Here is a 26,253-nt window from a genome sequence, read left to right on the forward strand (position 1 = left end):
AAGGAGAGGAGTCATTTACAAAAAAATAAAGCTGACCCTTGAACAACACAGGTTTGAACAACACAGATCTACTTATATGCAGATTTTTTCATTAAATATATGTACAAAATGGTAAATGTACTTGCTCTTCCTTATGATTTTCTTCTTTTTTAAGATTTTATTTATTTATTTGACAGAGAGAACACATGAGCAGGGTGGAGGGGCACAGGGAGAGGGAGAAGCAGATGCCCACTAAGGAGGGAGCCAGTTGTAGGGGCTCTATCCCAGGACCCTGAGATCATGACCTGAGCCGAAGGCAGATGCTTAAATGACTGAGCTACCAATTGCCCCTTACTTATGATTTTTTTTTTAAGATTTTATTTTTTTATTTGACAGACAGAGACAGGCGGAGAGGCGGGCAGAGAGAGGGAGAGGAGGAAGCAGGCTCCCTGCTGAGCAGGGAGCCCTATGTGGGGCTCCATCCCAGGACCCTGGGATCATGACCTGTGCCGAAGGCAGAGGCTTAACCCACTGAGCCACCCAGGCGCCCCTACTTATGATTTTCTTAATCCTTTCTTTTCTCTGACTTACTCTTATTGCAAGAATTCAGTACATAATACATAAAACATACATAATACGTGTTGATTAGCTGTTTATGTTATTGGTAAGGCATCTGGTCAAGAGTAGGCTATTAGTAGTTCAGTTTTGGGAACTCAAGGGGCACCTGGGTGGCTCAGTTTTCAAGGGTCTGCCTTCATCTCAGGTCATGATCTCACGGTCCTGGGACTGAGCCCTGCATTGGGCTCCCTGCCCAGTAGGAAGCCTGCTTCTCCCTCTCTCACTCCCCCTGCTTGTGTTCCCTCTCTTGCTGTCTCTCTCACTATTTCAAATAAATAAGAAACCTTGAAAAAAAAGTTTGGGGAAGTCAGAAGTTATGCGTGAATTTTTTACTGCACGGTGATGGCGGTCATTGCCCTTAACCCCCGTGTTGTTCAAAGGTCAACTGTACATGAATAAGCGTTTTTGTATGTTAAAGGAAGTAGAGCACAGTTGTCGCGAACACAGGATTTGGATCAGAGACACTCAGGTTCCCGACCTGGAGTGTGTGTGGGTACTCAGTGGGGGGCCACATCAGGAGCCTGCCTGACATAAACACTTGATCAGTATTATCTCTTACCCATTAGTAAACACACGTTCCTGACCTCAAGGAATTTTCAGCACACTTGTTCCCATCTTTCTTCTGTGTTTGGTTTTATTGCTTCTGTAACTTCTCATATGGCAGTCTCCTTGTCTGATGATCTTCTTCTTGTGCCCCAACAGGCAACAGGACCCTGACTTGGCTTGGGAGTGAGCTGGAGTGAGGTGAGTAACATTCCTTAAACAGCAGCTGGCAGAAGCCAGTACACAGACAAACACACGGGGTAAAGTCCATTTGGGAATTTGTCGCCATCCCAGAGGGAAGCCCCAGAGACCTGGCCCCTCGCTGCTTCCTGCTGCCTCTGCTGGCTCACATTTGACCCCACGATTTTTTCTCTCTTCCCCAGGGGTGAAGCGACAGCTCCTTCTAACTGCAACGCGGACGCAAGCTGTAGGGAAAACGCTCAGATCCCACTGCTGACACCATGACCTCGGGAGCCCGTGGGCTCAGCCCAGGTAGTCACCTTTCACTTCTCTGCATGATTCCTGGAATTGCGGGGATGCCTCCAGCTGAGTTCCCATACAGAGGAATCGGTCCCTTGAACAGCTTCCTTGAGCCCCTAAGAGAGGTCAAGGGGAGTCCCCAGCCCAGGAGTCTGTAGGGACACCTCCCACCGGTCTTCTTCTCAGGGTCATGGCTGAGGTGCTTACTTCCTCTCTTCCCCAGCCGGGGAATCCATCAAATCCATCAATGACCCAGAAGTGGCCAGGACAGTCCACTGGGGGGAGGGGGACAGCAGAGGGGAAAGGAGGGGAAAAAAGGGATCCTGAGGCAGGGTGGGGGGTGGGGGTAGACCAGCAACCCTGGAGCCTGCTCCTGCCCTCTTGCCCTGTCCAAGCCTCCAGCGTGGCTCTGGATGACTGTGGGGCTTTACAAGAGAGGCCATTCCCTCCAGCTCTCACCCTGCTGCCAGCCCGAGTTCTCTCTGAGGGTCAGTGGGCCACGCACGACCTGGACCCGTGTCTGGTCTTTGCCACCTCCCAGCTGTGTGATGTGGAGTGCCTTACCTAATCTTACCTGTAAAATGAGAGTATTTCCTTATGTGGTTATGAGGATCAAATAGAATGTGCTTATGTGTTTGGGCCAGGGCCTGCTACACAGTGTGTCCTCCCTAAGTATTGTTGCTGTCCCCTGTCCCTGGAACCTGTTAGTTCCAGGTACAACCTCCCCTCCCCTAGCAACCCCTGGACTCCCACGGCTATGTTACGGCACTTGTCCTGATAAGCACCTGCTTATCAGAATGCAAGCAGGGCAGGAACTGAATCTATTGATCTCAACACCCTGCGTAGACCTGCTCTCATCTATTTCCCCACCCCTGGGTCCATAAATGTACCATTTCGTGCTGGGGGTTCCCTCCAGCTAAGCATTGGTTTCCTCTCTTCCTTCGAGAAGCAGGAAAAAGAAAAACCTAAAAGCCTTTCATTTTATTTTTTCCATCTAGAGAGTGAAAGGGTTCTCAAGGTGGTCATTGAGACTTTCCGGAACATAGTGAGACGTGAGGAACTATACCTCCTGCTGAGTGACCATGAAGCATGGGAGAGATTTATGGCTGAGGCCACTTTGTCCAGGTACCCCCCACCCCCCCACACAGATGCCCCCGGATGGTCACCCAGGTCTCTGTGGGACAGTGTCCTGGGGTTGGGATTGAGCATGTTCCTTCTCGACAATCCATGAGGAACATGTCTTCCATGACTATCACTGGCAGTGAATGGCCTCGGATTGAGGAGAGGTGAAACGTGTAGAGGGCAGGATATGTGACCTTGGGCCTGAACCTAAAGCTGACCCTTCTCTGCCTTGATCTGTTTATCTGTTCAATTTTATCATGAGGAAGTGAAGATAATGCATGTAAAGTCCCTAGCATCGTGATGACACACAGTAGTTACTCCATTAATGTTACCTCATTAGAAGATTGCCGAGAAGAGACAGCGGTAAGGGTCTTCTTCCTGGAGATGAGGGACAATCACGACTTCCTCTGGGACCAGCCACAAGAACACTGACGCCTCAGTCTCTGCCCCTGGGGATTCGACTAGAACCTTCCCTCCCTATCTGAGCAGTTCCGTGAACAGGCAGGATCCTGCAGGCCCACGACGTGGAGAGGCTGGAGTGGAATTGGACTGAGCTGGTTGGATCCTGACTCTCTCCCTGCGCAGCCCTGGAGCTCTCTGGGTCTGTGTGTCTGGGAGTGTTCGATTGGGCATTTATTCCATGGGAACAGTAATTCAATCTGAGAAGATTGTGGCCAGGGCCTTAGTGTGAATTGCGAGGTCTAAGGTGAAGAACCTAGGCATCCTGTCCAAGGTCCCAGGAGGCTTGGACCAGGGCCAGAGCCAGTGGTCACAATTGACAAGAGGGCCAGGGCATCTAGATTGGAGGACTAGGTAGACTTGGGCAGGGGATCTGGGACTGAGGGAAGCTCTAGGGCACAAACTTGAGGAGGTCAGGGACCTAGCAGAGGTCCCGTGAGAGGGAGAGGGGACATTTCTTCCCTCCCTTCTTTGATCTCCTCACCCCTGGGATTGCCAGCCCATGGGGCAGGGTTTTTTCCATACCTTGCTTGGGAGCTGGGTGGGTCTTATCTAGCATTCGGAAGCCCCTATCTTCTACACAGAGCAGCCCCAGACCAATAGGAGGCAGTGTGACCTTGTGACAACTTCCAGCTCCACAGGGGGCAGCTGCCAATTGTGTAGCCTTTGAGGGATTCTGAGCCTCAGAAGTCCCCACCAAAGAGGAAACTACTTTCTCCAGTAGCTTGCCCAAATCTAGATCATTTGCAGCTTACTGGTTCAAATAGAAGGTTCACAAAGTCTCTTGTATCTTTAAGAGATGTCGTAAAGTTGCACATGGCCTTGGTGTACATGCATGCAAAGCTGTGACCAGCTAAGGTGTTATTTAGGCTGGTGACACCTGTGAGGTTGGCGGTGCTGGGTGGTGGGTGGGGAATCCATGACATGAGCTGGAAAGTCTGAGGGGAACCAGGGTAGTGGGTGTCGTGGCTCTCAGACAGTTGGGGCAGTGGCTGGGCCCCATCAGAGGACAGCAGCCTTGGGAGAGACAGCAGCTGCCAAGCAAAAAGGTGATTAAGGACCCTTCTTGCTGTGAGATCTTGTTTTCTTAAACTCCAGGTACCCAGAGTTAGCCAACTGCAAAGGCTGAGGGGACAATCTCTAAGACTGTCCCTACTTTTGGCACCGACTACAAATTGGGTGGGGGGGGTCCCCAAAACTCCCTGAGATTGGGTGATTCCCCGGAAGCACTCACAGAGCTCGCCTAGAGCTGTCCCCTCAGTTCCACTGTGTGACAGGGGAGGATACAGCTTCCCATCAGCCAGGAGAGAGACGCTTGGGGCAGAGTCTGGGAGGGTTTCCAGTGCAAGGCTTCCATCGTCCTCAGGAGGCCTTACTGTCCTGTATTCAGAGTGTGACAGTGCACGGGGAGCATTGCCCGCCAGGGATGCTCACACTGTGCAAGGAAGCAATTTCTGTGACACTTACTAAAATGGTCAAGAAGACTAATTCAAGCCATAGGCGTCAAGAGTGATGTCATAGGGGAGAGAGATTGGGCTCATCCTGGAACAGAGTGAAGACTGGTAGGGATTTCTAGCCGAGGAGCAGGGCAGGGGCAGGGGATGGGAAATCAGCAAGAGGAGACATCAAAGTGGAGGGATTCCTGCTACCCTGACCCAACACGGTTCTTCCTGAAGGCAGGTCAAAGACTTCCGCATCAAAGGTGGAATTTGATCAGATGTCAAAGGTGATGAGATATCGAGAGTGTGTGGGTTTTCACTACGCTGTTTTAACACGCCTCTTGCTAAGACTGGGTATGAGTCTGTTAAGGTCAGAGCCCAGAAGACCAAGGTCAGGGCCTAGTCAAGAGGAGAGTCAGAAGGGCCTGAATTACGTGTGGTCCAGGAGAGAGTTTTTTTCAACCAGAGCTTCAGAGTAGAGAGTTTTGCTGGGGCTCAATCCCATCTGTCTGCATGGCTGACCTGTCGCCTTCCGCTCCCCGGGGAGACCAGTTTCTAGATCCTCCGTGGTCACAACTGACAGCTCATGACCCAAAGACTCCATCATCCGAGTCAGGCTGTCCCGAGGTCAAAGGCCCAGGCAACGGAAGACAGTCGTATTATTCTAGGACCCTTGACATCCTAGGTGGGGCCTAGAGCTCACTTCCCAGTGCCCAGGGCGAGAGCACCTCTGTGGGTAGGTTCATCCCTCAGCACACATGACGTTTCTCCGAACGGAGGTTTTCCTGCTCCAACCGCACTTCCCTTTCTTCATCTGCAGAGTTCCCAGTCTGCAGACACCATGGTACTGACTGTGGGGCCCTGCCGTTGACTGCGATGACACGGACTTATTTATTCCCTGAGTGGGTGTGTGTTATGGAGCATGAGCAGTGTACGGAACGTGTGCAACGTTGCAGGAAGGATTCTTTGCATTTGTAAAACTGTTTTCCATTTGATGTACAGTAAAAGTTCTGTGGTGTATGTAGGTTAGAGCAAATGGAGCCCATTTTCCAGATAAGCTTCTCCTAATCCCTTGACCTTCCCTGTTATAGGGAGGAGGGAGAAGCCCTTCGTGAACGTCTGCACGAGCTGCAAGGAGCCAAGGATCTGGAGGATGAAGAGCAGCAGGCTAGGGAGAGGTTTCTACGTACGTTTCCCAGGTTGAAACTCAAGCTCGAGGAGCACATAAGAACGCTCAAACAGCTCGCAGATGAGGTGGACAGGGTACACAGGGGCTGCACCATCGCCAACGTAGTATCCGGCTCTGCTGGTGCAGCGTCAGGTGTCCTGAGCATCCTCGGTCTTGCTCTGGCGCCTTATGCAGCAGTGCCCTGTCTGGCAGCGTCAGCATTTGCAACGGGGCTGGGAGCAGCATCTTCTGTGACCGGATTGTGCACCACCGTCGTGGAAATGTCCAGTGACTTTTCCGCCATCTACAAAGCGAATCGCCTGATATCAAGTGACACTGATGAAGTCGAGGTAGTTCTGACGTTTCTGCGTCACCACATAAAGTCTGTTTCTTCCTCAATAACTGATTTACGTAAACACCCGAACGACCTTGCACATATAGTTCATGCCATCAAGGCAGCCAGGAGGAGCCCTGAGCTGGCTGTCCAAGCCCAGCGCTTCACGAGAGGTTTGCCCGTCTCAGGTGAAACTGCCAAGCAGGTGCAGAACACGTTTCGAGGCACTGCTCTGGCAATGACCAGAGGAGCCCGGATCAGGAGTGGGGTTTCCTCAGTTCTCTCTCTTGGGTCAGATGTGTATAATCTTGTGAAAGACTCAATGCACCTGCAAGAGGGAGCAAAGACAGAGTCCGCTGAAGACATGAGGCGGCGGGCCCGGGAGCTGCAGAGCATGTTGGAGAAGCTCACCAAGATCTACGAACAAATGAAGAAGGGCCCGACTCCGTGATCCCTGAGCAAGGCGGGGAGCAAGAACATGTTTGGGACAAAGACATGGAGGTGCCTTATTAGAGGGGGGGATAGGGTTGGGGTGTTGGGATGGGGTGTTGAGGAATTAAGCATTTCTGGGTTTTGTGAAGCTGAGCCCGTGAGGGAGGGGTGAAGGCAGGGCAGGCAGGGGGAGTCAAGGAGGGGAAGGAACAAGGAACCTGGAATAAGGAAGGAGGGGACAGACAGTGAGGGGAAGGGACTAAAGGGGACGCAGGGGACATGGGTCAAGAGACGGGTGGAGGAACAAGTAATGGAAAGGACAGGAATAATAAAGTTAGAATTGTTGGAATGTGTGAGAAGATGACGGGTTTGATTTTGTCGTCGTCTTCATACTTAGTTCTGAGCCTTCCTGAAGTTGTCAGTTGCTCCTCAGGGCAGGATTTGACCAGGGATCTGAGCAAAGACCAATAAGGTTATCCACGGGGTGATGCTGGCATCCTGGTCACAAGTGACCTCGACCCATGGGTCCCCTTCCACATCCCATGAGTGACCAGGTGCCCGCAGCATGGACGCAATCCCCTCAGGTGTCGGTCTCTGTCAGCCACTCTGATGGCTTCAGAAATTCCCCTGTCCGATGTCCAGTTTGCAGCCCCTACTCGGGCCACCCCCGCCCCGGTCCCTAGACAGAGGGAGACCCGGCAGGTGGGTTCCCTGCTCTGAAACATGAGTCCTGAGATCCAGCAGGGCCGAGCCCAGCACGCGTCCCCACGGGATGGAGAGACGGGGTGGGGGTGCTGGTCGTGAGCCCCCGTCTGCTGACTGTCCCAGCCTCTGCCTGATGGTGCTGTGGCATCAGCCAGTCACCTCCCTCCACGGTGTGAGGGGGACTCTCCTGCTGAGCCGGGGTCACTGTCCGCGAGGGCTGATATGGCTTATTGATCAGAGATGTTGTCCTAGACCCCGATTCTGGAACTGCAGTCATCCGGGGTGACTTTCCTTGTGATCCTTGGGGGTCAAGAGGAGCCCGATTTTATGGTCACTCGATCTTTCAGGTCCCCAGGTGGGGCGGACTCGGCACTCGTCCCTGCAGGTCAAAGACATCCTCACCTGAGGGGCCTGCAGCCCCAGCCTGGCCACCGCCCCGCTGGGCTATGATCCCGGAGCCTGGCGAGGTCTACACACAGTGAGGATTTGAGACATATGCATGAGGCCCTCGGGCCGCAGCTCCCAGGGATGTCATGTCGCGCTCCGCATCTCACGGTGCTTCCATCAGGGCGGCAGGCGAACCGCCAGCTCGGGAAAGGGAGAACAATCAGGCGGAAGGGAGTTCACACAACAAGGAGCTGGGACTGTCCTGGCATCAGGGACAAGTCTTCAGAGACCTGATTAGATCCGAAGGGCAGAAGGGAAGACAGGGACATGGTGACCAAAGAAGGGTATTCTGCCCCTCCTCCAGGTGCCATGGGAGCGGAGTAGGGCACAGGGACTCTGCCAGGGAGGCTGCTGGAGGGCTTCTCGGAGGAGGTGATGCCCGAGTCGGGCTCTGAAGTACGAGCCTGATTTTTCCAGGTGGTGAAGCAGGTGCTCCTGGCAGGAGGATCTGCATCAGCAAATGCCTGGAAGCCCCCGGTGGCATTTAGTGGCTGCCACATGGCAAGTACGCGCTGTGCACCTGGTATGTTGGGGACAGGGAGGTGAATAAGGCAGGCATGGCGGTGGGGGGTGCGGTGGGAGGGACAGAGAGGAGGGGCTGGGAACAAGCCCTGGGGGGGTGTTAGTGGGTGGGGGAGTCATTCGCTGAGGGTCCCACAGTGTGTCAGTGGCAGGAAGGGCTGAGCGGAGAAGGACCTGGCGTGTCAGGTGTGGGCTTGTTCCTTGGAGGGACTGAGGACAGCCGAGGGTGGGCGGGAGGGTGGGACCGGCCTGGACATGTCTGTTTCCTCACGAGCTGCTGGGCCGTGGACACTTTCCGTTTCCCTTCAGGTCCCCGATATATCTGGGCCCCGAGGTGTGTTTATTGCCCAGACACACACCCGGGTCCACCCAGGCACAAACCCCTGGATGTGTCTCAGCTCCAAGGTCGATCCCTGGGTAGTTCGGGGGTGGGTCCCTGCCCATGGACTCCCCCTCCAAACAGCTCTGTCAGGAAAGGATCGAGTGTTGTCACGATTTTGTCTTTGAGGGGGAACATGCAGCTCCAGCCCCAGGTCCCACGCGGAGCAGGGACGCAGCCCGGATTTGTAGCCGGGTTTGTCTGACTGCTTCTCCCCTCCCCCTGTGCCCCCAAAACAGTGGAGAGAGAAGGGGACACCTCTCATACCGGGTTGCAGACAGGCGACCCCAGATGGAAGGTGGATGTCGGGGTGCTCCTGCCTTCGGAGAATTGGGAGAAAGCCGAGCAGGTAGAGGGCAGGTGAGGCAGAGCCTCTGGGCCGCCCCCAGCAAGGAATTTCCTTTTGAGGTACAAGGACACAGGGTTGTGTTGCCCACAGTGTCTCTGAGTGTCTGTGCAGTGCCCAGCCTGTAGGGAACCAGGGCCTGACAGGGAGTGACTGGCCCAGGGTACCATGACCATAACCAAACCATGACCAGGACACAGAGCAGGGAGATGTCTGGGCTTTCCTCCCTGCCCCCCACTGGGGCCTCTGTTCCACCCACTGTGGGGCAGGAAGAGGGAGAGGTCGGCCTGTGGGCCCACAGCAGAGGGAAGAGAGGGACCAGGGGTGAGAAGTGTCACACTGCAGCGCGGTCCAGGCTTCGAATCTGAAAAGACCAAACTGGAGACTCCTGGGGTTGATGATAAGGGCGTGAACTTAGATCCGTGTGTTCGCCGGCAGAGGTAAACCTAGAAGCCTTTGGGTTGTAATAATCTCATTTCTTACCAAACACCTGCTTCGGGAGGCCTGGTCTTCCCTTCTGCCCTGCCTGCCAACAACCGTGTGAGTCTGGGTGAGTCCCTTCCCTGGGGATTCTCTGTTCCCATCTCTTAAGAACTTGGCTTTGGTCTTTTCATGGGGATTCCTAGGATCTGTCGTGTTTCCTGGGCGCTCAGCTTTTGCTGGTCCAAGGATCGTGGGTGGGGCCTCCTGGCCTCTCGCTGTAGTCTGACTTTGGTCATGGTGTGCTATGCAATTTTTAACTGTTAAGAGATCAGATAACTGAAACTTTCCCTTTATGGCATCTGGGATTTGCATCTTGATTAGAAAAGTTTCTCCAACTCAACATTATTTTTAAAAAACATTTTCCCCAGGACATTTGTAGATTTTTCTTTCTAGCTTACACTTAAGTCCTGTTGGGATCGACTGACTGATTGAGTTTGTCCAAGTCTTTTGGTTTTTCCTTCTCCTCTTCCCACTCCTCCCTCTCTCCTCCCCTTCTTCCTTGTCCCCTTTCCTTTTTTTTAAGACTTTATTTATTTATTTGACAGTGAGAGAGATCACAGGCAGGCAGAGGCAGAGAGGGGGAGGAGCAGGCTCCCCGCTAAGCAGGGAGCCCGATGCGGGGCTCGATCCCAGGACCCAGAGACCATGACCTGAGTTAAGGCAGAGGCTTAACCCACTGAGCCACCCAGGCGCCCTTCCTTGTCCCCTTTTCTTCTTCACTCCTCCTCCTTTTTCTCCCTCTTCTTTTTCTCCTTCTCTTCCTATTCCTCCTTCTCCACCTCTTCTCCCTCCTCCTCTCTCTTCTCCTTCTTCCTCCTCCTCCTCCTCCTTCAGCACATATTTACTGGGTGCCGCCTACTCTCCAAAGGAACAGCGTTTCTCTGTGCCTTCAGAGGAGCCTGCAGGGCAGGAAGGACATGACCCCGACCCTTCTCTCCATGATCCTGGCAGCAGTTAGCAGACAAAAGTGGGGTGAGGGTGGAGGGAGCTGAGCCAGAGGATCCAGACCTGGCTTGGCCACCCTGGGGGACGGGAGGCTTTGGAAAGTCCTGCTAAGGCTCAGGCATCAGGACACCCATGTTTTACTGCAACTTCCTCTTCCTCTTTCTCTTCACATCAACAACGCCATGGCGGGGGCATGAAGACATTTCCATGCCCAGAAATCTGGGAGGACAGTCCAAAGCACATTAAATCAGGAGGGCAATTCGTGTGAAATATGAGGCCTGGTCTTATTTGTTCTCAGCCAGGACAAGCTTTTCATCAAGATAGACCAGAAAATAGTGGAATTGCTCAGCGGGGAGGGAATCTGGGTGGGCTGTGCTCCCACACCGCGGCTCTGAGCCCAGCTCAGGGTTCCCCGGGAGGCCCTGGAACAGGAGGTGTGGCAGGGAATAGACATCATCCCGCCAGTGCTCAGAGTCCAACAGAGGAGGACACACAGAGGACTGCAGTCAGGACAGCGCACACTGAAGGGGAACCCGGAGGGTCCACGGGGGAAGATGGCAGGGGAAGCAGTGGTTGAGCGGGGCCTCTCAGCGCAGGTAAACTTTACAAGGTGAGGCAGGTGGGGAAAGGCATTTGGGGAGGTGGGGGGAACAATCTGAGCAATGGCCTGGAGGCTGAGATGTGATGAGAAGCAAGGAGGGGCTCAGGGCTGGGTCAGTCAGTAGAGCCTGCGACTCTTGATCTCAGGGCCCTGTGTGAGTTCAAGCTCTACATTGGGCATGGAGCCTCCTTAAAATAAAAGTGAAAAAAGAAAAAAAAAATAAGACAAGCAGGGAAGTAAGGTGTCCTTGAGGGTGCCCGGACCAAGACAACACGGAATCAGGGAACAGTGAGGAAGACCGGAGCAGGAGCATTAGGGAACTGGGGGTGGGGGCACGCTAAGGACTTTGAACTTGGCTCCCCTTTCCTCCCTGCCCGAGGAGCCTGCCTGCAGCCCTTCCAGGGAGATGGTTTGGTGAGACTCTCTGTTCTGCTGCCTCCGGAGAGCTTAGCCACAGCCAGTGGGGATGGGAGATGGGGATGGGAGGGCTCCGTGTCCTGTCGGGGCCACGCAGGTGGGCAGGGATGGCTAGACCATATATCTGTGGAAGGGTGGCGTTCACGCTGATTATTCTCATTGAACCTACGTTATCATCCCACTTTTCTTAGAGAACTTACTTTATCAACCACCGAGGTTTCTCCCACGCTGCCACTTGTCACATCAGGTGTCAGGCTGATTTTTTATGGGTACTTGATCCACTGGCTCTCATCATCTTGAACGTGGTGGTGCCAGAAACCAGCCCATTATTGGGGTGAGCTGTTACTCACTGCTCTAAAGGGACTTCCACTTTCTTAAAATGAAAAAAGAAATCAAAGTAATAAGCACAGTTAAAACAAATCCATTAGGGGGCACCTGGGTGGCTCAGTGGGTTAAGCCTCTGCCTTCGGCTCAGGTCATGGTCTCAGGGTCCTGGGATCGAGCCCCGCATCGGGCTCTCTGCTCAGCAGGGAGCTTGCTTCCCTTCCTTTCTCTCTGCCTGCCTCTCTGCCTACTTGTGATCTCTGTCAAATAAAAAAAAAAAAAAAAAAAACAAATCCATTAGTCTCGAGGGCTCTGCTCACCCACTTCCCCAATTAAAAACAATCACTTTTAATATGTTGCTTTTCCTTTAGGTGGTTATTTAGTATCTTTATATGATATTCATACAGTGGGAGAACAGAATAGGTGAGAGTGTAGGCTCTAAAGACAGGGAGTCTGGATTTGAATTCTGGCTCTGGCACTAGCTGGGTGCTTTGGGTCAATTACCTACCCTTTCTGGGCTTTAGTTCCTTTTCTTACAGAGTCATGGTGAGAACTGCTGTATGAGTCGATGTGTCCAAATCACTTAGAACGGTGCCTGGTGCAAAGCAGTAGTCACCCACCACGATAGCTAACTTCATTCCCTTGATTTTTAAATTGCAATATGAGCGAGCTACTTATGTCTTACTAGGGCAGATAATGATTTCACTTATTTTTATGCTTTTTCTTACACACCTCCCCACCTTCTCCTAATATCATTCTATCACTAAATTTATGTCCTCAGTTAGAAACCTTTCTTGACGTAAGCCATTTACGTACACCTTTCTTTCTTTCTTTTTTTTCTTAGCTCTTCATTTCCTAGCCTCTCAATTATAGCTGGTATTTTTGGGCTCCTCACTTTGTAAAATGAGGATAGTAATCCTCCTCCTCTCTTCAGTGCTGCAGCTCCCAACTCCCAAATGATACCAAATGGTACTCCCAAAGTACCATTGTACTTTGATTTACATATCGGCAACAAGCGCATTTGGTTCCCATATTTAAATGGTCTCTTTTGTTCTAGAAGTTAAAAATCACACAAGAATGTTTACGTATTTGTGATGTTCTCAGTAACGTTTACTGTAAAGCTAACTTGGGAAATGTAGTGGCACACGCTTTCTCGTACAGTTTTAACTTTTCCCAACTTTTTAATTGCCTTTGTTTTTACCCCTTGCAATGTTGCCTTCAACATCTCCTCAATTTCTTTTGAACAGTGCATCATGTAAGTAGTATACCAAGTCCCCTTTCCCCACACAACTCTTCACTTCTTACTCCATTCCGGGCTGTTGCTCTCTAGGCCTGCTGCATGCCCAGCTGTATTCCTTGGGTTCCTTTCTGTCTACGTTAATTTTCCTGTTTCCCGGACCTCACATCTTTCTGTCTTTTGGTTTCTTGGTTATTATCCTCCACCTCACACCATGAACACATGAACTTTTTTTTTCCTGCCGCTCTTTCTCAAGTAGTTTTCTAAGAAATGATAGCAAATGGTAACTTGTCATTCCCCGTTTAGGTCCCCTTCTTTGTCACCTTTTTGTTTTATTTTCTGGAAGTTTTTCTTGACTATTCCAACCTTTACCTAGACTTCTTTAGTTTGCCAATCACTTTTTAAGTCCCAAGAGCTTAAGTCCCACTTTTTTGGTCCATTATTGTTGTTATTATTATTATTTTATTTTTTCAGTGCATCATGTTCTCATTTTATGAAGACAACACCTTTCTAATCTCCCTGAGGACATTGGGTCAAGGTTTAAAAAATTATTTTCTATAATCAAAATTATGTGCTTCTTCTGGTATTGTTTTAAGGTTTATGAAGTCCAGTTGATTTTTTAAAATTAATTTTTAAATTGTTTTTATAAACATTTATAAACTTATAATGTATTTTATCCCCAGGGGTACAGGTCTGTGAGTTGCCAGGTTCACACGAATTGATTTTTTGTTGTTGTTTTTTCAGTAACCTCTATGACCAACATGGGGCTTGAACTCATGACCTCGAGATCAAGAGTTGCATGTTCTACCAACTGAGCCAGCCAGGTGCCCAATCTGCAGTTGTTTTTTTTTATCTATCTTAGCCACCCTTTCCATTTGGTCATCTTTCTTGTGTATCTGATCCTAGATTGCCCATCTGTATTTAAGAGAGAGGTAAGTTGACTGACAGGCTTCCATGTAGAGTGATCGGATGAGGACCCTTTAGATGTCAGAAGACAGAGGTATTTTTTCTGGAGTATTTCACTTCTGATTTTCCCCGTTCCAGTGTAGACTTAGGCTGCCGTGAATATAGGGTCGGGTGTGGGGTTGGTAACCTTATTCCTGCTCACCTCCACCTGCCTCTCAGCTTCCGTCTCCCTCTCCGCAGCTCTGCCCAGCAGACCATTCTTCCTGCCTATTGCCTTGTTCTCCATCTGTTTTTTCTGACGGGAGTTCCTCTATTCTTCTTTATTCAGCTTCAATACTCCACCCGATCTGTCTGCAAACATTGTCTAAGCCTCTGGATTCCTATTGGGCCCATTGTCCTTTGAAAGTGGTAGCAGAATGAGGAGAGGCAGTGTGGGGGTTCTTGAGCCCAGCAAGCAGGACCTTGAAGACTTGAACCCAGTCTACCGCTTACTAGATTTCTGACCTGGGGCAAGTCACGGAGTCTGCACTTGAGTCTCCTTATCTATAAACAGGGAGGCAAATGATACACGCACAACTCCATGATTATTGGAAGAAGACAGGTTATTATTTGTAAAGTCGTAGAGCAATTACCAGTGCAGAGGAAAGACCACAGATGTGAGTCACTCCTATCATTCGTTATTTTTATACCTGTAAGTAGCTTTACTATCATTTCAGTCAGGTCTCAGGAGGGGAAGCTGATAAATGCTCTTTTGCCTTCTTCAAATTGGGCCTATTGGCACCTGGCTGGCTTATTCTGAGAAGTTTGGGACTCTTGACCTTGGAGTTGTGAGTCTGAGTCCCAAATTGGGTGCAGAGATAACTTTAAAAAAAAAACAAACTTAAAAATAATGCTTAGGGGGCGCCTGGGTGGCTCAGTGGGTTAAGGCCTCTGCCTTTAGCTCAGGGCATGATCTCAGGGTCCTGGGATCGAGCCCCGCATCGGGCTCTCTGCTCAGCAGGGAGCCTGTTTCCCGCCCTGCCCTCTGCCTGCCTCTCTGCCTACTTGTGATCTCCGTCTGTCAAATAAATAAATAAAATCTTAAAAAACAAAAATGCTTAGGAGGTGCGTAGGTGGCTCGGTGGGTTAAAAGCCTCTGCCTTCTGCTCAGGTCATGATCCCAGGGTTTTGGGATGGAACCTGCATCGGGCTCTCTGCTCAGCAGGGAGCCTGCTTCTTCCTCTCTCTCCACCTGCCTCTCTGCCTACTTGTGATCTCTGTCTGCGAAATAAATAAATAAAATCTTTAATGAAAATAATGCTTAGGGTGCGCGGGTGGCTCAGTTGATTGTCTGCCTTTAGCTCAGGTCATGATCCTGGGGTCCGGGAATCGAGTCCTGCATCTGGCCTCCAGCTCCTTGGGGAGTCTGCTTCTCCCTCTGCCCTTTCTCCCGGAAGTTCTCTCAATCTCTCTCTCTCAAATAATAAATAAATAAAATCTTAAAAAAAATAATTCTTAAATATAATCAACATTTGCTGTTGTTCTTCATCTCCCAAGACAAGCTAATAACAGAACTAAAATAAATTCTCTGTCAATAAGGGTCTGTTTTTTATAAAATACTACGAGGAACTGTTAAACATAGAATAGTGGACACCCTCATATACTGAGTATGAACGTGAATTGGTATCAATTTTTTTTTTGGTAACAGTGTGGCTCTAGGTATGAAAAAATTGTGAAAAAGTGTGTTGATAGCTTCTGACCCAGTCATCCTGCTCCTAGAAATGTCTTAAGGAAACAATATCGAATGCAAAATGTAAAGTTTTATACAAAGAGATTGTTCTTTGCACTATTATTTAGATAACGAATTAGAAGCAGTCTAAGGTTCAAAGTTGGGGAGGAGATCATCTCTGAGAGGTACGGGGAGGAGCGTGACCGGGCGGAGGCAGAGGCCCGGGAGAAGGAGACCAAGGCGCTGTCGCTGGCCCGGGCCCTGGAAGAGGCCACGGAGCAGAAGGCGGAGCTGGAGCGGCTCAATAAGCAGTTCCGCACGGAGATGGAGGACCTCATGAGCTCCAAGGACGACGTCGGCAAGAGCGTGAGTATGGGGTCGGCAGCTGGTACTCAGGAGAGACCGGCGTGGGGACAGCCCCAGGGACTAGGGGCTGAGCGGACACCAAGGCTGGGGACGTTGGGGACCTCATCCCTCAGCTCCTGACTCGGGTTCCCTCGGCGGGGGTCAGGTCCACGAGCTGGAGAAGTCCAAGCGGGCCCTGGAGCAGCAGGTGGAGGAGATGAAGACACGGCTGGAGGAGCTGGAGGACGAGCTGCAGGCCACAGAGGACGCCAAGCTGCGGCTGGAGGTCAACCTGCAGGCCATGAAGGCCCAGTTCGAGCGGGACCTGCAGGGCCGCGACGAGCAGAGTGAGGAGAAGCAGCAGCAGCTGGTCAGACAGGTGTGGACGGCCCCCCCACGCTCACCCCCGTTTCTGGCAGGCTTCTTTCTTTCTCTCCCTGGGTTGTGTCGGGCTCCTCCTCCACTCCTTCAGGTTCTAGTTGCCCATCTCTGGGGTCAGGGACCCTTCCTTTGATGGTCGGTCCTCTTCGTGGGACCCCGGAGGCCCCGTGCAGCCCAGCCGGGCTCAGAGCGGGGCAGGGTCTGGGTGTGGATGCCGCCGTCCGAGCCGTCGGCCTGTCCCCCAGGTGCGGGAGATGCAGGCAGAACTGCAGGATGAGAAGAAGCAGCGATTGATGGTGGTGGCAGCTTGGAAGAAGCTGGAGATGGACCTGGAGGCCCACATCGACTCTGCCAACAAGAACCGAGATGAGGCCATCAAGCAGCTGCACAAACTGCAGGTGAGGCCACGGGCCGTGCGGGGCGCGGCTGCACCCTCGGATCTGGGCTCAGGCGGCGCCCGGGCACTGGTCGGTGGCTGACAAGTGCGGAAGGACACCACCCTCCCCTCTCCACGCCGGACCAGGGTGTCCTCAGCCCTGGAACAGAAAGCAAACTTGCAGTAAGGTCATTGACTGTGTGTGCATTAAACAAGGAAACGCACGTAAACCTAGAAACACAGTGACACAGGGACATAGTACTTGGTGGTAGATTTCCAGAGTAAACCAGACATGGCCCAGGTCTTGGCCCGGGTCCTGACCCGATACAGCCTTAGTGGACAGTGACTGAAGCTTCCGAGCTGAGCATAGACCCCACGTGCAGCCCACAGCACAGAACGCGCACTTGGGAAATTCTCACTTCACCAATAACTAAAGATCATAGATTTTGTTTACTTATGTTTTTTATTTTAATAACTTCAATGCCATTAGCATACAGTGTTATGTTAGTTTCAGGTGTATGACACAGTTATTCATCAGTATGTCCGTACAGTACTCTGTGCTCATCAAGATACGTGAAAGATAACAAATTTCACTCTGTTCTCTTTATTTATGAAAGATTTTGTATATTTATTAGAGAGCACGAGTTGGGGGGGGGAGCAGAGGTAGAGGGACAAGCAGACACCCCGCTGAGCAGGGAGCCTGATGCTGGACTCGATCCCAGGATACTGAGATCATGGTCTGAGCTGAAGGCTGATGCTCAACTGACTGAGCCAACCAGGCGCCCCAAAGAAAACACGTTTGAAAAATTAGCTCTGAGAAGCCACGTCGCACAACGAAAACCAGCTGCAGAAAAAGTTTAGGGTGTGTGGGCAAGGTCGTAGGGCAGTTATACCTGTTACCATCTGGCCTGAGGAGTCCCAGTTTAGGATTTATCTGCAGAAGGAAAAAAAAAACCTATCTGATTAAGATCTTTAGAGTTAGAACCAATCACAGGAGAACAAAGGAAATGTGTTTTTTCCCTGTAGTGGGGGCTGACCTGGCAGGTGGGTGTGGACCCAGAGGAGCTGGTGTCCCAGGGAGTGGCCTTGGAGCGCCACATTTGGGTCAACAGGACATTGTAGAAAGTGTAGCTCAGATCGTAGCTCGGTCTGATGGGTAGCCGGTGACTGACACCGCCGAAGGTGTGCTTTGTAAAACCTGATGCTCAAAAATGTGTGAAAACGACAAGGATTAAAGAGATCCGTGTCCTTATTATTTTGCCCTTTACTGTTAAGTTGGTTACATGTGGCAGCAGGCTGAAAGCAGCCCAAGGTTCTCAGGTTGGGGTGGTGGCTGTGGTGGGGGTACTAAGCTTCTCCTGCCCACCTCAGGCCCAGATGAAGGATTACATTCGGGAACTGGAGGACACATGTGCGTCACGCGAGGAGATCCTGGCTCAGGCCAAGGAGAACGAGAAGAAGCTGAAGAGCATGGAGGCCGAGATGATCCAGCTGCAGGAGGTGGGCCTGGCCCCAGGAGGGCACTCGGGGTCACCAGCAGGGGGCAGCCTACAGCCTCTGCCCAGCCAGCCTGGGCCGCCCAGTGGCGCAGCTGGCAGCCAACCAGGCCGACTTCAGAACTGGGTTGGGGGTGGTTTTGGCTTTGTGAAAGAATTCCCTGCAGGGGTTCATTAAGTAGCCGGGCTTCCTGGTGTGACTAAAATGTGTGTGTGAGTTAAACTGTCACCATTTGGGGCCAGCTCCCTTGCATGAAATGAGCTTCATGATACTCTCCACCTCCTGCTGAGTGTTTATGCCTGGCGAGGGGAGGGTGCTTTCCCAAATGCTCCCGCACCGCGCGTCCCCCTTGCCGCCTTGTCTGTCACATGGGAGGGGTATTGCGAGAGCCTTCCCTCTGCTCTAGGTGGTCTTCTTCAGCGTGAGCTTAACGGGCCACCTGGTGCTCCTAGTGGTGCTGGGTGTCTGGACGTGTCCTCGTCCACACTGTCCTCATGGCTGTGCCCTCACACCTGGGCCTGGGGTCAGCCCTCCCTCTGAGGTCACGTGTGGCTCTCTGTTGGGATCACCTTACCCAACTGGCTTTCAGACTCTGTGCTCTCACCCTTACTCCTATCCTTGTCCTCCCGACTTCTGGTCTCCCCAAAATGTAGAGGGACCAGCATCCCATTAGCACAGGACAGTTTTTTATTTATCTCTACCTCCCCAGTCTGACTTGGCTCTAACACTTAGAGAGAGGGGCCTTGTAAATGCGGTGCCTAAGTCAGGGTCTCAGAGGAAGGAATCAGCCCTGTCAGCCAGACGGGCTCGTGAGGAAGGGCTTCGTGGAGGAGGCAGACCTGGGAGGGGGTTTGAGAGGAAGGGCCAGGGGTTCAGGGAGCATGGTGCTGCGAGTTCCAGGAATGGGAGAGGGGAGCTCACGGGACTTCGGGGCATCCCAGACGGTCACAGTCCACATTCTCATGGCAGGAACTGGCAGCCACCGAGCGTGCCAAGCACCAGGCCCAGCAGGAGCGGGATGAGCTGGCCGACGAGATTGCCAACAGCAGCGGCAAAGGGTGAGCCATGGCGTGGCATGATGAGCTGAGGGCAGGTGGTGCCCATCCTCTGGGACAGGCCCTGTCTCACTGCTCCCTGTTCTCACCCAGAGCCAGGGCGCTGGAGGAGAAGCGGCGCTTGGAGGCCCGCATCGCCCAGCTGGAGGAAGAGCTAGAGGAGGAGCAGGGCAACACGGAGCTAGTGAACGACCGGCTGAAGAAGGCGAACCTGCAGGTGGGGGGACCAGGACCACGGGCGTTTAACTGCACCAGGCTCTGCTCCTCCCAGACCATGCTGGCAGGAGCCTAGGGCTTGCTGGGCTTTGGAGAGGGTGTCCTGACACCTTGAAGGTCCCCCTTGGTTTCGTTCTCTGGACCCTAGCTGTGGAGGAGCTCCCCTTTCTAGGAGGGCCCACAGCTCGTGAGCTTGGGGTCCAAGGGCCTAGTGTTTTCTGGGGCTCTTGAGGAACCATTGCCCCGCTTCTGCCCCAGGGAGCCCCCCGCCCCAGCCTTCCCAGGGTCACCAGCCCTCCTTCCCACAGATCGACCAGATCAACACCGACCTGAACCTCGAGCGCAGTCACGCCCAGAAGAATGAGAATGTGCGACAGCAGCTGGAGCGCCAGAACAAGGAGCTCAAGATCAAGCTGCTGGAGATGGAGGGCACTGTCAAGTCCAAGTACAAGGCTTCCATCACCGCCCTAGAGGCCAAGATCGCACAGCTGGAGGAGCAGCTGGACAACGAGACCAAGTAGGTGTCCTTCCCATCGCCTGCCACAGCCCGCAGGCCCCTCTGTTCCTGCCCGAGGCCCGGAGACTGTTGTCCTCCTCCTGACGGCCGCTCATCCCTTCCGCGGGGGCTTCTCAGAGTTTTCATAGGAGCCCATGGGCCCTCCTCTAGAGTTGGGTCTTTGGACAACTGTCTCTCGGGGCTGAATCAGGCAGAGGTGGCGGTTGCTGCCCGCTTGGGCAGCTAGTCTGTAGGCTCAGCAAGACTGGGGTGTCGTTGGAGGTAATGGGCAGGTCACGCTGGGTTCCAAATGTTTCCCCTTTCCTTGCTACTTACTTGCTGTTTGGGCTGTGTCCCCTCCCTCCCGGAGCCCGGTTCCTCCTCTGTGAAATGGGGTCGTCGCCGTGCCTCCCCTGCAGGAGACCAAGCACGTCGTGGGCGTTGGGTGGAGATGGCCGGCCTCCGCCTGGGGGCTTCCCCGTGGGGGACATGCCCGTGAAGCGCGGGGACAGGTCGTCCAGCCGGTGTGGTGTGGCTGGACCCTCTGAGCCGGGGTCTCTGAGCTGCCGGGTCTCTGCCCCGCAGGGAGCGCCAGGCGGCCTGCAAGCAGGTGTCTCAGGCCGAGAAGAAGCTGAAGGACGCGCTCCTGCAGGTCGATGACGAGCGGAGGAACGCCGAGCAGTTCAAGGACCAGGTGTGTGCGCATGCGTGTGCGTGCGAGCGAGTGCGTGGGAGCGTGTGCGTACGTGTGAGCGCGTGCACGGGGCCGCGGGACCTGGTGGGCCTCTCGGGCCGGGGCGCCTGACCGAGACTTCGCGTCTCCACAGGCCGACAAGGCGTCGGCCCGCCTGAAGCAGCTCAAGCAGCAGCTGAAGGAGGCTGAGGACGAGGCCCAGCGGGCCAACGCCTCCCGCCGGAAGCTGCAGCGCGAGCTGGAGGACGCCACTGAGACCGCGGATGCCATGAACCGCGAGGTCAGCACCCTCAAGAACAAGCTCAGGTGAGCCCCGTGGCCGCGGCCTCCCCTCCCCGAGCTCCGGGCGCCGGAAACCTCCTTTCAGACGAAGCTCCCAGAAGCCGCCCCCGTCTGCGTCCAGTGCCGCCCCGCCTAGGCGCGCTCCGCTCCCCGGGCTCCCCGGTGATCCCTGCGCTCCGTCTCTGGGAAAACTCCGCCCGCGGAACCAGGCCGGCCCAGAGGGGCTCCAGGCTGGCTGTGGGGCACTGGCGGCCGCTCGCGGGGGCCCGGCCGGCCCGGCACGCGCTGGGGGCCTGGTCGGCGCCGCTGAGGCGGCCCCGCGGCCTTCACGGCCTCTGTGCCCACGGGGAGGAGCGGCTGTGCGCATCGGAGAGCGTTGCCGCTGGAGGGGGAGCCGGCGGGGCAGGCAGAGGCTCTTTTCCCCGGGATTCTCGCTGCTTCTGTCCCTTCGGCCTGAAGGCGACAGGAGCCCGCCTTCCAGCCCGTAGCTAATAGCGTTGTGCGCGCGATGCGGAGAAGGCGTCGGTATTTCGTACCGCGTGCGGTCACGGTGTCTCCGACTCCCCCGCTCGTAGGTCGTTTGAGCGTCGGTGTGCAGGCTGGTATCTGCCTCGCGGGGGTGACCGCGTCTGCTGCTGGGCCTTTCTCTCTTGAGTCAGCCCTGGCTTCCCCACGGCTTCTCAATGGTGTTTTGGAATGAAGTGGGAGCCCGTGTTTCTCCAGGCTCCCCGCTTCTTCCCCCCACTGCCCAGGACGCTGGGGCCTGGTGTCCGTCTAAAGATGGCTTGGAGGGGTACCAGCTGTACTTGCCCACCTGGCCGGCCCTGCTGACCCTGTGCCTCTGTCCCCAGGCGAGGGGACCTGCCGTTTGTCGTGCCCCGCCGGATGGCCCGGAAAGGTGCTGGCCACTGCTCAGAGGAGGAGGTGGATGGCAAGGCGGATGGGGCTGAGGCCAAAGCTGCCGAGTAATCTCTCCTCCTGCTGCCTGGAAGGGATGGACAGACCGCCAGATGACTCCGCCTCCCCTTTCCAGCCCTCCCCCACCCGCAGCACCCTCCTCCACTTTCTGGGGACTGCCGTGACCGTGACCTCCCCACCCAGTCCCACCAGGCCAGGAGACCTCAAGCCTGCGCCTCCCTGCCCGGCCCCCAGGCCTTTCTGAGGGCGTTTGGCTTCCTCCGCTGCAGTCCGCTTCTGCTCCCCTCCCACCCCCAACACCCGATACCAAAGAGTCAGAGTCTTGGGCCCCTGGCCTGGGAACTGAGTGACCAGCAGGATCTCGGCCCTCCCTTGCTGCATAGCACAAGACGGTGAGGCAAGGAGGGCAGGCCACTGGGGATGGGCAAAGAGAGTTTTCTACGAACCTATTTTTCTTCAGACTAAGTTTTGATAGCCCAGCACCCCAGAAGAGTTGTCATCTTCCCCCACCTCCGCCACCAGCTCCCCCTCCTCCTTTGCTGTTGGCAGTCACACATGGCGACCTCACGACCTCTGCCCCGTTGGCCCCGCACTCCCGTGGGCCCTGGGTGATTGGGTAAGAGCAGGTCCAGGGCCACCCCCTCTGTGCAGGGCACAGAATGCGGGGTGCAAGGAAGGAGCCGTTACTCCCCACATGCTCTGGGCAGCGCCACAGTGGTCCCCTTCCTGTTTCAGAGTGTCTCAAGTGCAATGATGACCCCCTTCCCTCCTTTGTGGAGGGCAGCTGGCCCCTGCCACCGGGGGGCTGCTGGGCCCTAGGGCCTCTGGGCTATGCTGGGAAGGCCATCGGGGGCTTCTCCCAACTTTCTTGGGAACCAAATATATTTAATGGTTAAGGGACTTGTCCCAGGTCTGACAGAGCCTTGTGAAGGGCCAGCGGCCCTCCCACACAACCTTGTACCTACTCCAGGACCTGGGTCCGAGGGTACACAATATGCACCGTCGACTCAGTATGGTTTAAAGATCTGCCATCTGCATGGATGTGTTTGAAAGGAAAAAAAAAAAAAAGGTTTCTTCTCCTCCTTACAATAAATGATAAAATTCCAAGTCTTTATCACTGCCTTTCCTTTGAAACCATGTTTAGAAGAGAGTAGCTTGTCCTACACTGGTCTACACTGGTTGCTGAATTTACCTGTATTCCTAACTGTTTTGTATATGCTGCATTTAGACTTACTTATGGCAAAGAAGGCATCTTTTTTTTTTCTCTTTTGAAGAAAACGCAACAAATCATGAAGATATATGAAAGCTACGTATGCCTAAAAAGCTCTGAATTCAGGTCCCTGTTGCTGTCACAAAGGAGTGAATGGAGCTCCCAGCCCCACCCCTTTTTTAATATAATAAAAGTGCCTTAGCATGTGTTACAGCTGTCACCACTACAATAAGCTGGTTTACAGATGTTTTCCACTGAGCGTCACAATAAAGAGTACCGTGCTATGAGCCGTGTGTCTGCTGGTGTCTGTCTGTGTGAGCAGGTTGCCTGGACGGGATAGCACCCACTTTGTGCATCTTCTTCTGGGTGAGGCGTCTGCAGCCAGCACCCATTTTGTGCATCATCTTCTTCTTTAATATTTTATTTCTTTATTTGAGAGATGGGGAAAGAGCGCAAGAGGAGGGGGAGGGAGAAGCAGGCTCCCCACTGAGCAGGGAACTGGATTCAAGGACTTGATCCTAGGATGCTGGGATCAGGACCTGAGCCAAAGGCAGACGCTTAACTGACTGAGCCTTTGTGCATCTTCAAAAGTTTCCCGTAGTGCAGCATGGCCGAGGCACAGACTGGGGTGAGGAGTGGCAGTCGTGCAGGAAAGGTAAGCTAGAAAGGGAGACTGTGGACCAGGGACAAGGATGCTAAGAAGGTGTTTTAAAACTTCCGTTTACTTCAGTTACTGAATACCCACTGTGCGCTTGACTGGGGTTTAGGGACCAAAATCTAGGTGCTGACCTAGGAACTTCCTTAGTTGTTAGACAAAGCCTGCCCTCTGGAGGTTCATCTCGAGTTGTACATAAGCAAGACCAAGGGAGTGGGTGGTGGGGCCTGTGGGTATTGGAGCAGGAGGCCGCTAAACTTTTGTTCTTTCATTGGTTCTTTTAACAAAGGCAGAAGGGGAACCCGGCCCCTTGCTGGGCACCTGCCCTACAAGGACAAGGGGTCCCTGCAGCAGCAAGAGGGAGGAGAGGGAAAGGCATTCCTTAGAGAAGGGCTATGGCGTGGACCCAAGCAGCCCACCTGTGCACCGCCAGGGTCTCGGGACCACTGTGGGGCCGGCTTGTCTGCTACAGAAAGCGGTGGGCTTCCATCCGCCCACTCCTTCAGCCTCTGCACAGGTGCAGGTGTGCTCACCGGGCCCCGGGGAGGAAGCCGCAGATGACGGCTGGGGGTCGTCAGGTGCCGGCACCAGAGGACTCTGGGCGCTGCTAGCTTTCTTAGAGGATCCAGGGGAGAACTCCTTTCCTCCAGCTGTGACAGCTCCAGGCTTCTCTCTGATCTCTCCCTCTGCCTTCACGTGGCCTTCTCCCCTCAACTCCCTGCTGTCTCTCCTCTGGGTGTCTCTCGTTAAGACCCTAGTCATTGGAATTAGGGCCCAGCCAGATATTCTGTGATGATCGCAAGATCTTTAACTTAGAGGATTTGCAAAGACATAGGGCCTTTCTGCATAAAGTCAGTTATGGGGTGCAGAGATGAGGTCATGGGTGTGTCTTTTAGGGACCACCATTCAGTCCACTGCAGTACTCTGCAAATAATCCGTCCTTTGCCTTCAGCTCCGTGACTCGACTCTGCCCTTTGTGCAGGGGAAATTCCGACCGGGGACCCACCATCCCCACAAGGGATGGGCAGTCCCAGGGTTGCCTGACCCACCCACCAGGCCGAGAGGGAAAGAAGTTCACGGCGTATGTTTTGGAAGGGATCAGGGAGGGAGTAGTCAGCCAAAGAACAGGGCAGAGGTTAAGAAGCCATGATCAGGTAGGTCTCTTCGTGCAGAAAAGCAATGTGATGTGGAAAAGCTGCTTCCTGGAGGTGAAACCCCCACGTCTGGGGCTCTGGAGGGGACCCTGGCACAGTGGGAGGCTGGGAGGGGCCCCCAAGGTCCTGCCTCTCTTTAGAGCCTGGTCATTCAGCCACAGAAAGGAAAGGACTATTTGTATAGGCAGGAACTTGGATGGGGTCAAGCCCATTACACTGGGTGTGTTTTTTAAATGCCAGTCTTAAAGGTTTACATACTGTGTGATTCCACTTATCAAATATTCTCAAAATGCCAAAATTATAGAGATGGAAAGCAGGTCAGTGGTTGCCAGGAGTTAGGGAAGTCCTGGGAAGGTGTGACCCTATAAGGTTAGTGCCAGGGAGTTTGCTTGCAGGGACAGAACAGTCTTGAGTGTTGTGAGGGTCCAGTGAATCGACGGGTCCTTGGACTCTCATGCAGACATACCAGTGAGTGTGGGCAGAAACTAGGGCGGTTTGAGGTTTGTCATCCAATTCCTTGAACCGGGGTCTGTGTCCTCGCTTTGAGAACGACCATAGTTAGGGAAGATGTCACTGCCCGGGAAATGGGGTGAAATGTACTTTTTTGTTTTGTGAGTGTACAATTTGTGGGGTTTATTTTTAACACCTAAGTTTCTTTTTTTAAAGATTTTATTTATTTATTTGAGAGAGAGAGAGATCATGAGAGGGATGAAGGTCAGAGGGAGAAGCAGACTCCCTGTGGAGCCGGGAGCCTGACGTGGGACTTGATCCTGTGGCTCTGGAATCATGACCTGCGCCTAAGGCAGTCACTTAACCAACTGAGCCACCCAGGGGCCCTGTGTTTTCTTTTTAAGTCTGTGATTCAAGAGCTGAATGGTGATGGTGCTGGGGAGGATCGCTGGGCAAAAGTAGGGAAGCCACAGCCCGTTTCATGATCCAGGGAAAATGACTTCCTTCTCAGAAAGTCTGTGTGTGTCCTCATCTATATGTGGAGGTGATCAGGACAGCAGGCACCCTCAAGGGAGTGCTGGGAAGGGAGAAGGAGGTCATGCAGACGCTGTGACTGCTCATTGCCTGCCCAACGCAGTGAGCGCTCAGGAAATAGCAGTTCTTTTAAAATTTTTTTAGATTTTATTTATTTATTAGAGAAAGTGGGAACATAAGCAGTGAGGGGCAGAAGGAGAGGGAGAAGCAGACTCCCTGCTGAGCTGGGAGCCTGATGTGGGTCTCCATCCCAGGAGTCCTAGGGGCAGACCCTTAACCGGCCCAGGAGTCCCAAAAATAGCAATTCTTATTAACTGAGCACCTACTGCATGCCGAGCACAGTCCTTGCCTTGCCTCTCTTCATCCCCTCAGTACCACTGTCAGGTGTGTCCGCTT

General features: G+C 53.4%; 2 protein-coding genes across 4 annotated transcripts; both read left to right on the forward strand.

Annotated features, from left to right (window-relative positions):
* Window positions 1-1,424: 1,424 nt before the first annotated feature.
* LOC308348075 (myosin-9-like) lies at window positions 1,425-23,335 on the forward strand. Of its 3 annotated transcripts, none has more exons than XM_080811917.1 (14): window positions 1,425-1,632; window positions 2,619-2,745; window positions 5,461-6,643; window positions 13,725-13,804; window positions 15,723-15,960; window positions 16,106-16,318; window positions 16,566-16,718; window positions 18,068-18,196; window positions 19,163-19,251; window positions 19,342-19,465; window positions 19,773-19,981; window positions 20,546-20,654; window positions 20,788-20,960; window positions 21,788-23,335. In XM_080811917.1, the coding sequence occupies exons 5-14, from the start codon at window positions 15,919-15,921 to the stop codon at window positions 21,903-21,905; spliced, it is 1,359 nt and encodes a 452-aa protein (XP_080668043.1). In that variant the 5' UTR covers window positions 1,425-1,632; window positions 2,619-2,745; window positions 5,461-6,643; window positions 13,725-13,804; window positions 15,723-15,918; the 3' UTR covers window positions 21,906-23,335. The 3 variants fall into 3 exon arrangements, with proteins under 3 accessions (XP_080668043.1, XP_080668042.1, XP_080668044.1); XM_080811916.1 differs by having other exon boundaries at window positions 5,732-6,643; XM_080811918.1 differs by lacking the exons at window positions 1,425-1,632; window positions 2,619-2,745; window positions 5,461-6,643; window positions 13,725-13,804 and having other exon boundaries at window positions 14,253-15,960.
* LOC308347015 (apolipoprotein L3-like) lies at window positions 5,399-6,593 on the forward strand (the record flags this gene model as incomplete). Its single annotated transcript, XM_080810195.1, has 2 exons — window positions 5,399-5,484; window positions 5,732-6,593. The coding sequence occupies 2 exons, from the start codon at window positions 5,399-5,401 to the stop codon at window positions 6,591-6,593; spliced, it is 948 nt and encodes a 315-aa protein (XP_080666321.1).
* Window positions 23,336-26,253: the final 2,918 nt, after the last annotated feature.

The sequence above is a fragment of the Martes martes genome (genome assembly GCF_963455335.1).
Source record: "Martes martes genome assembly, chromosome: 8".
NCBI classification, from domain to species: Eukaryota; Metazoa; Chordata; class Mammalia; order Carnivora; family Mustelidae; genus Martes; species Martes martes.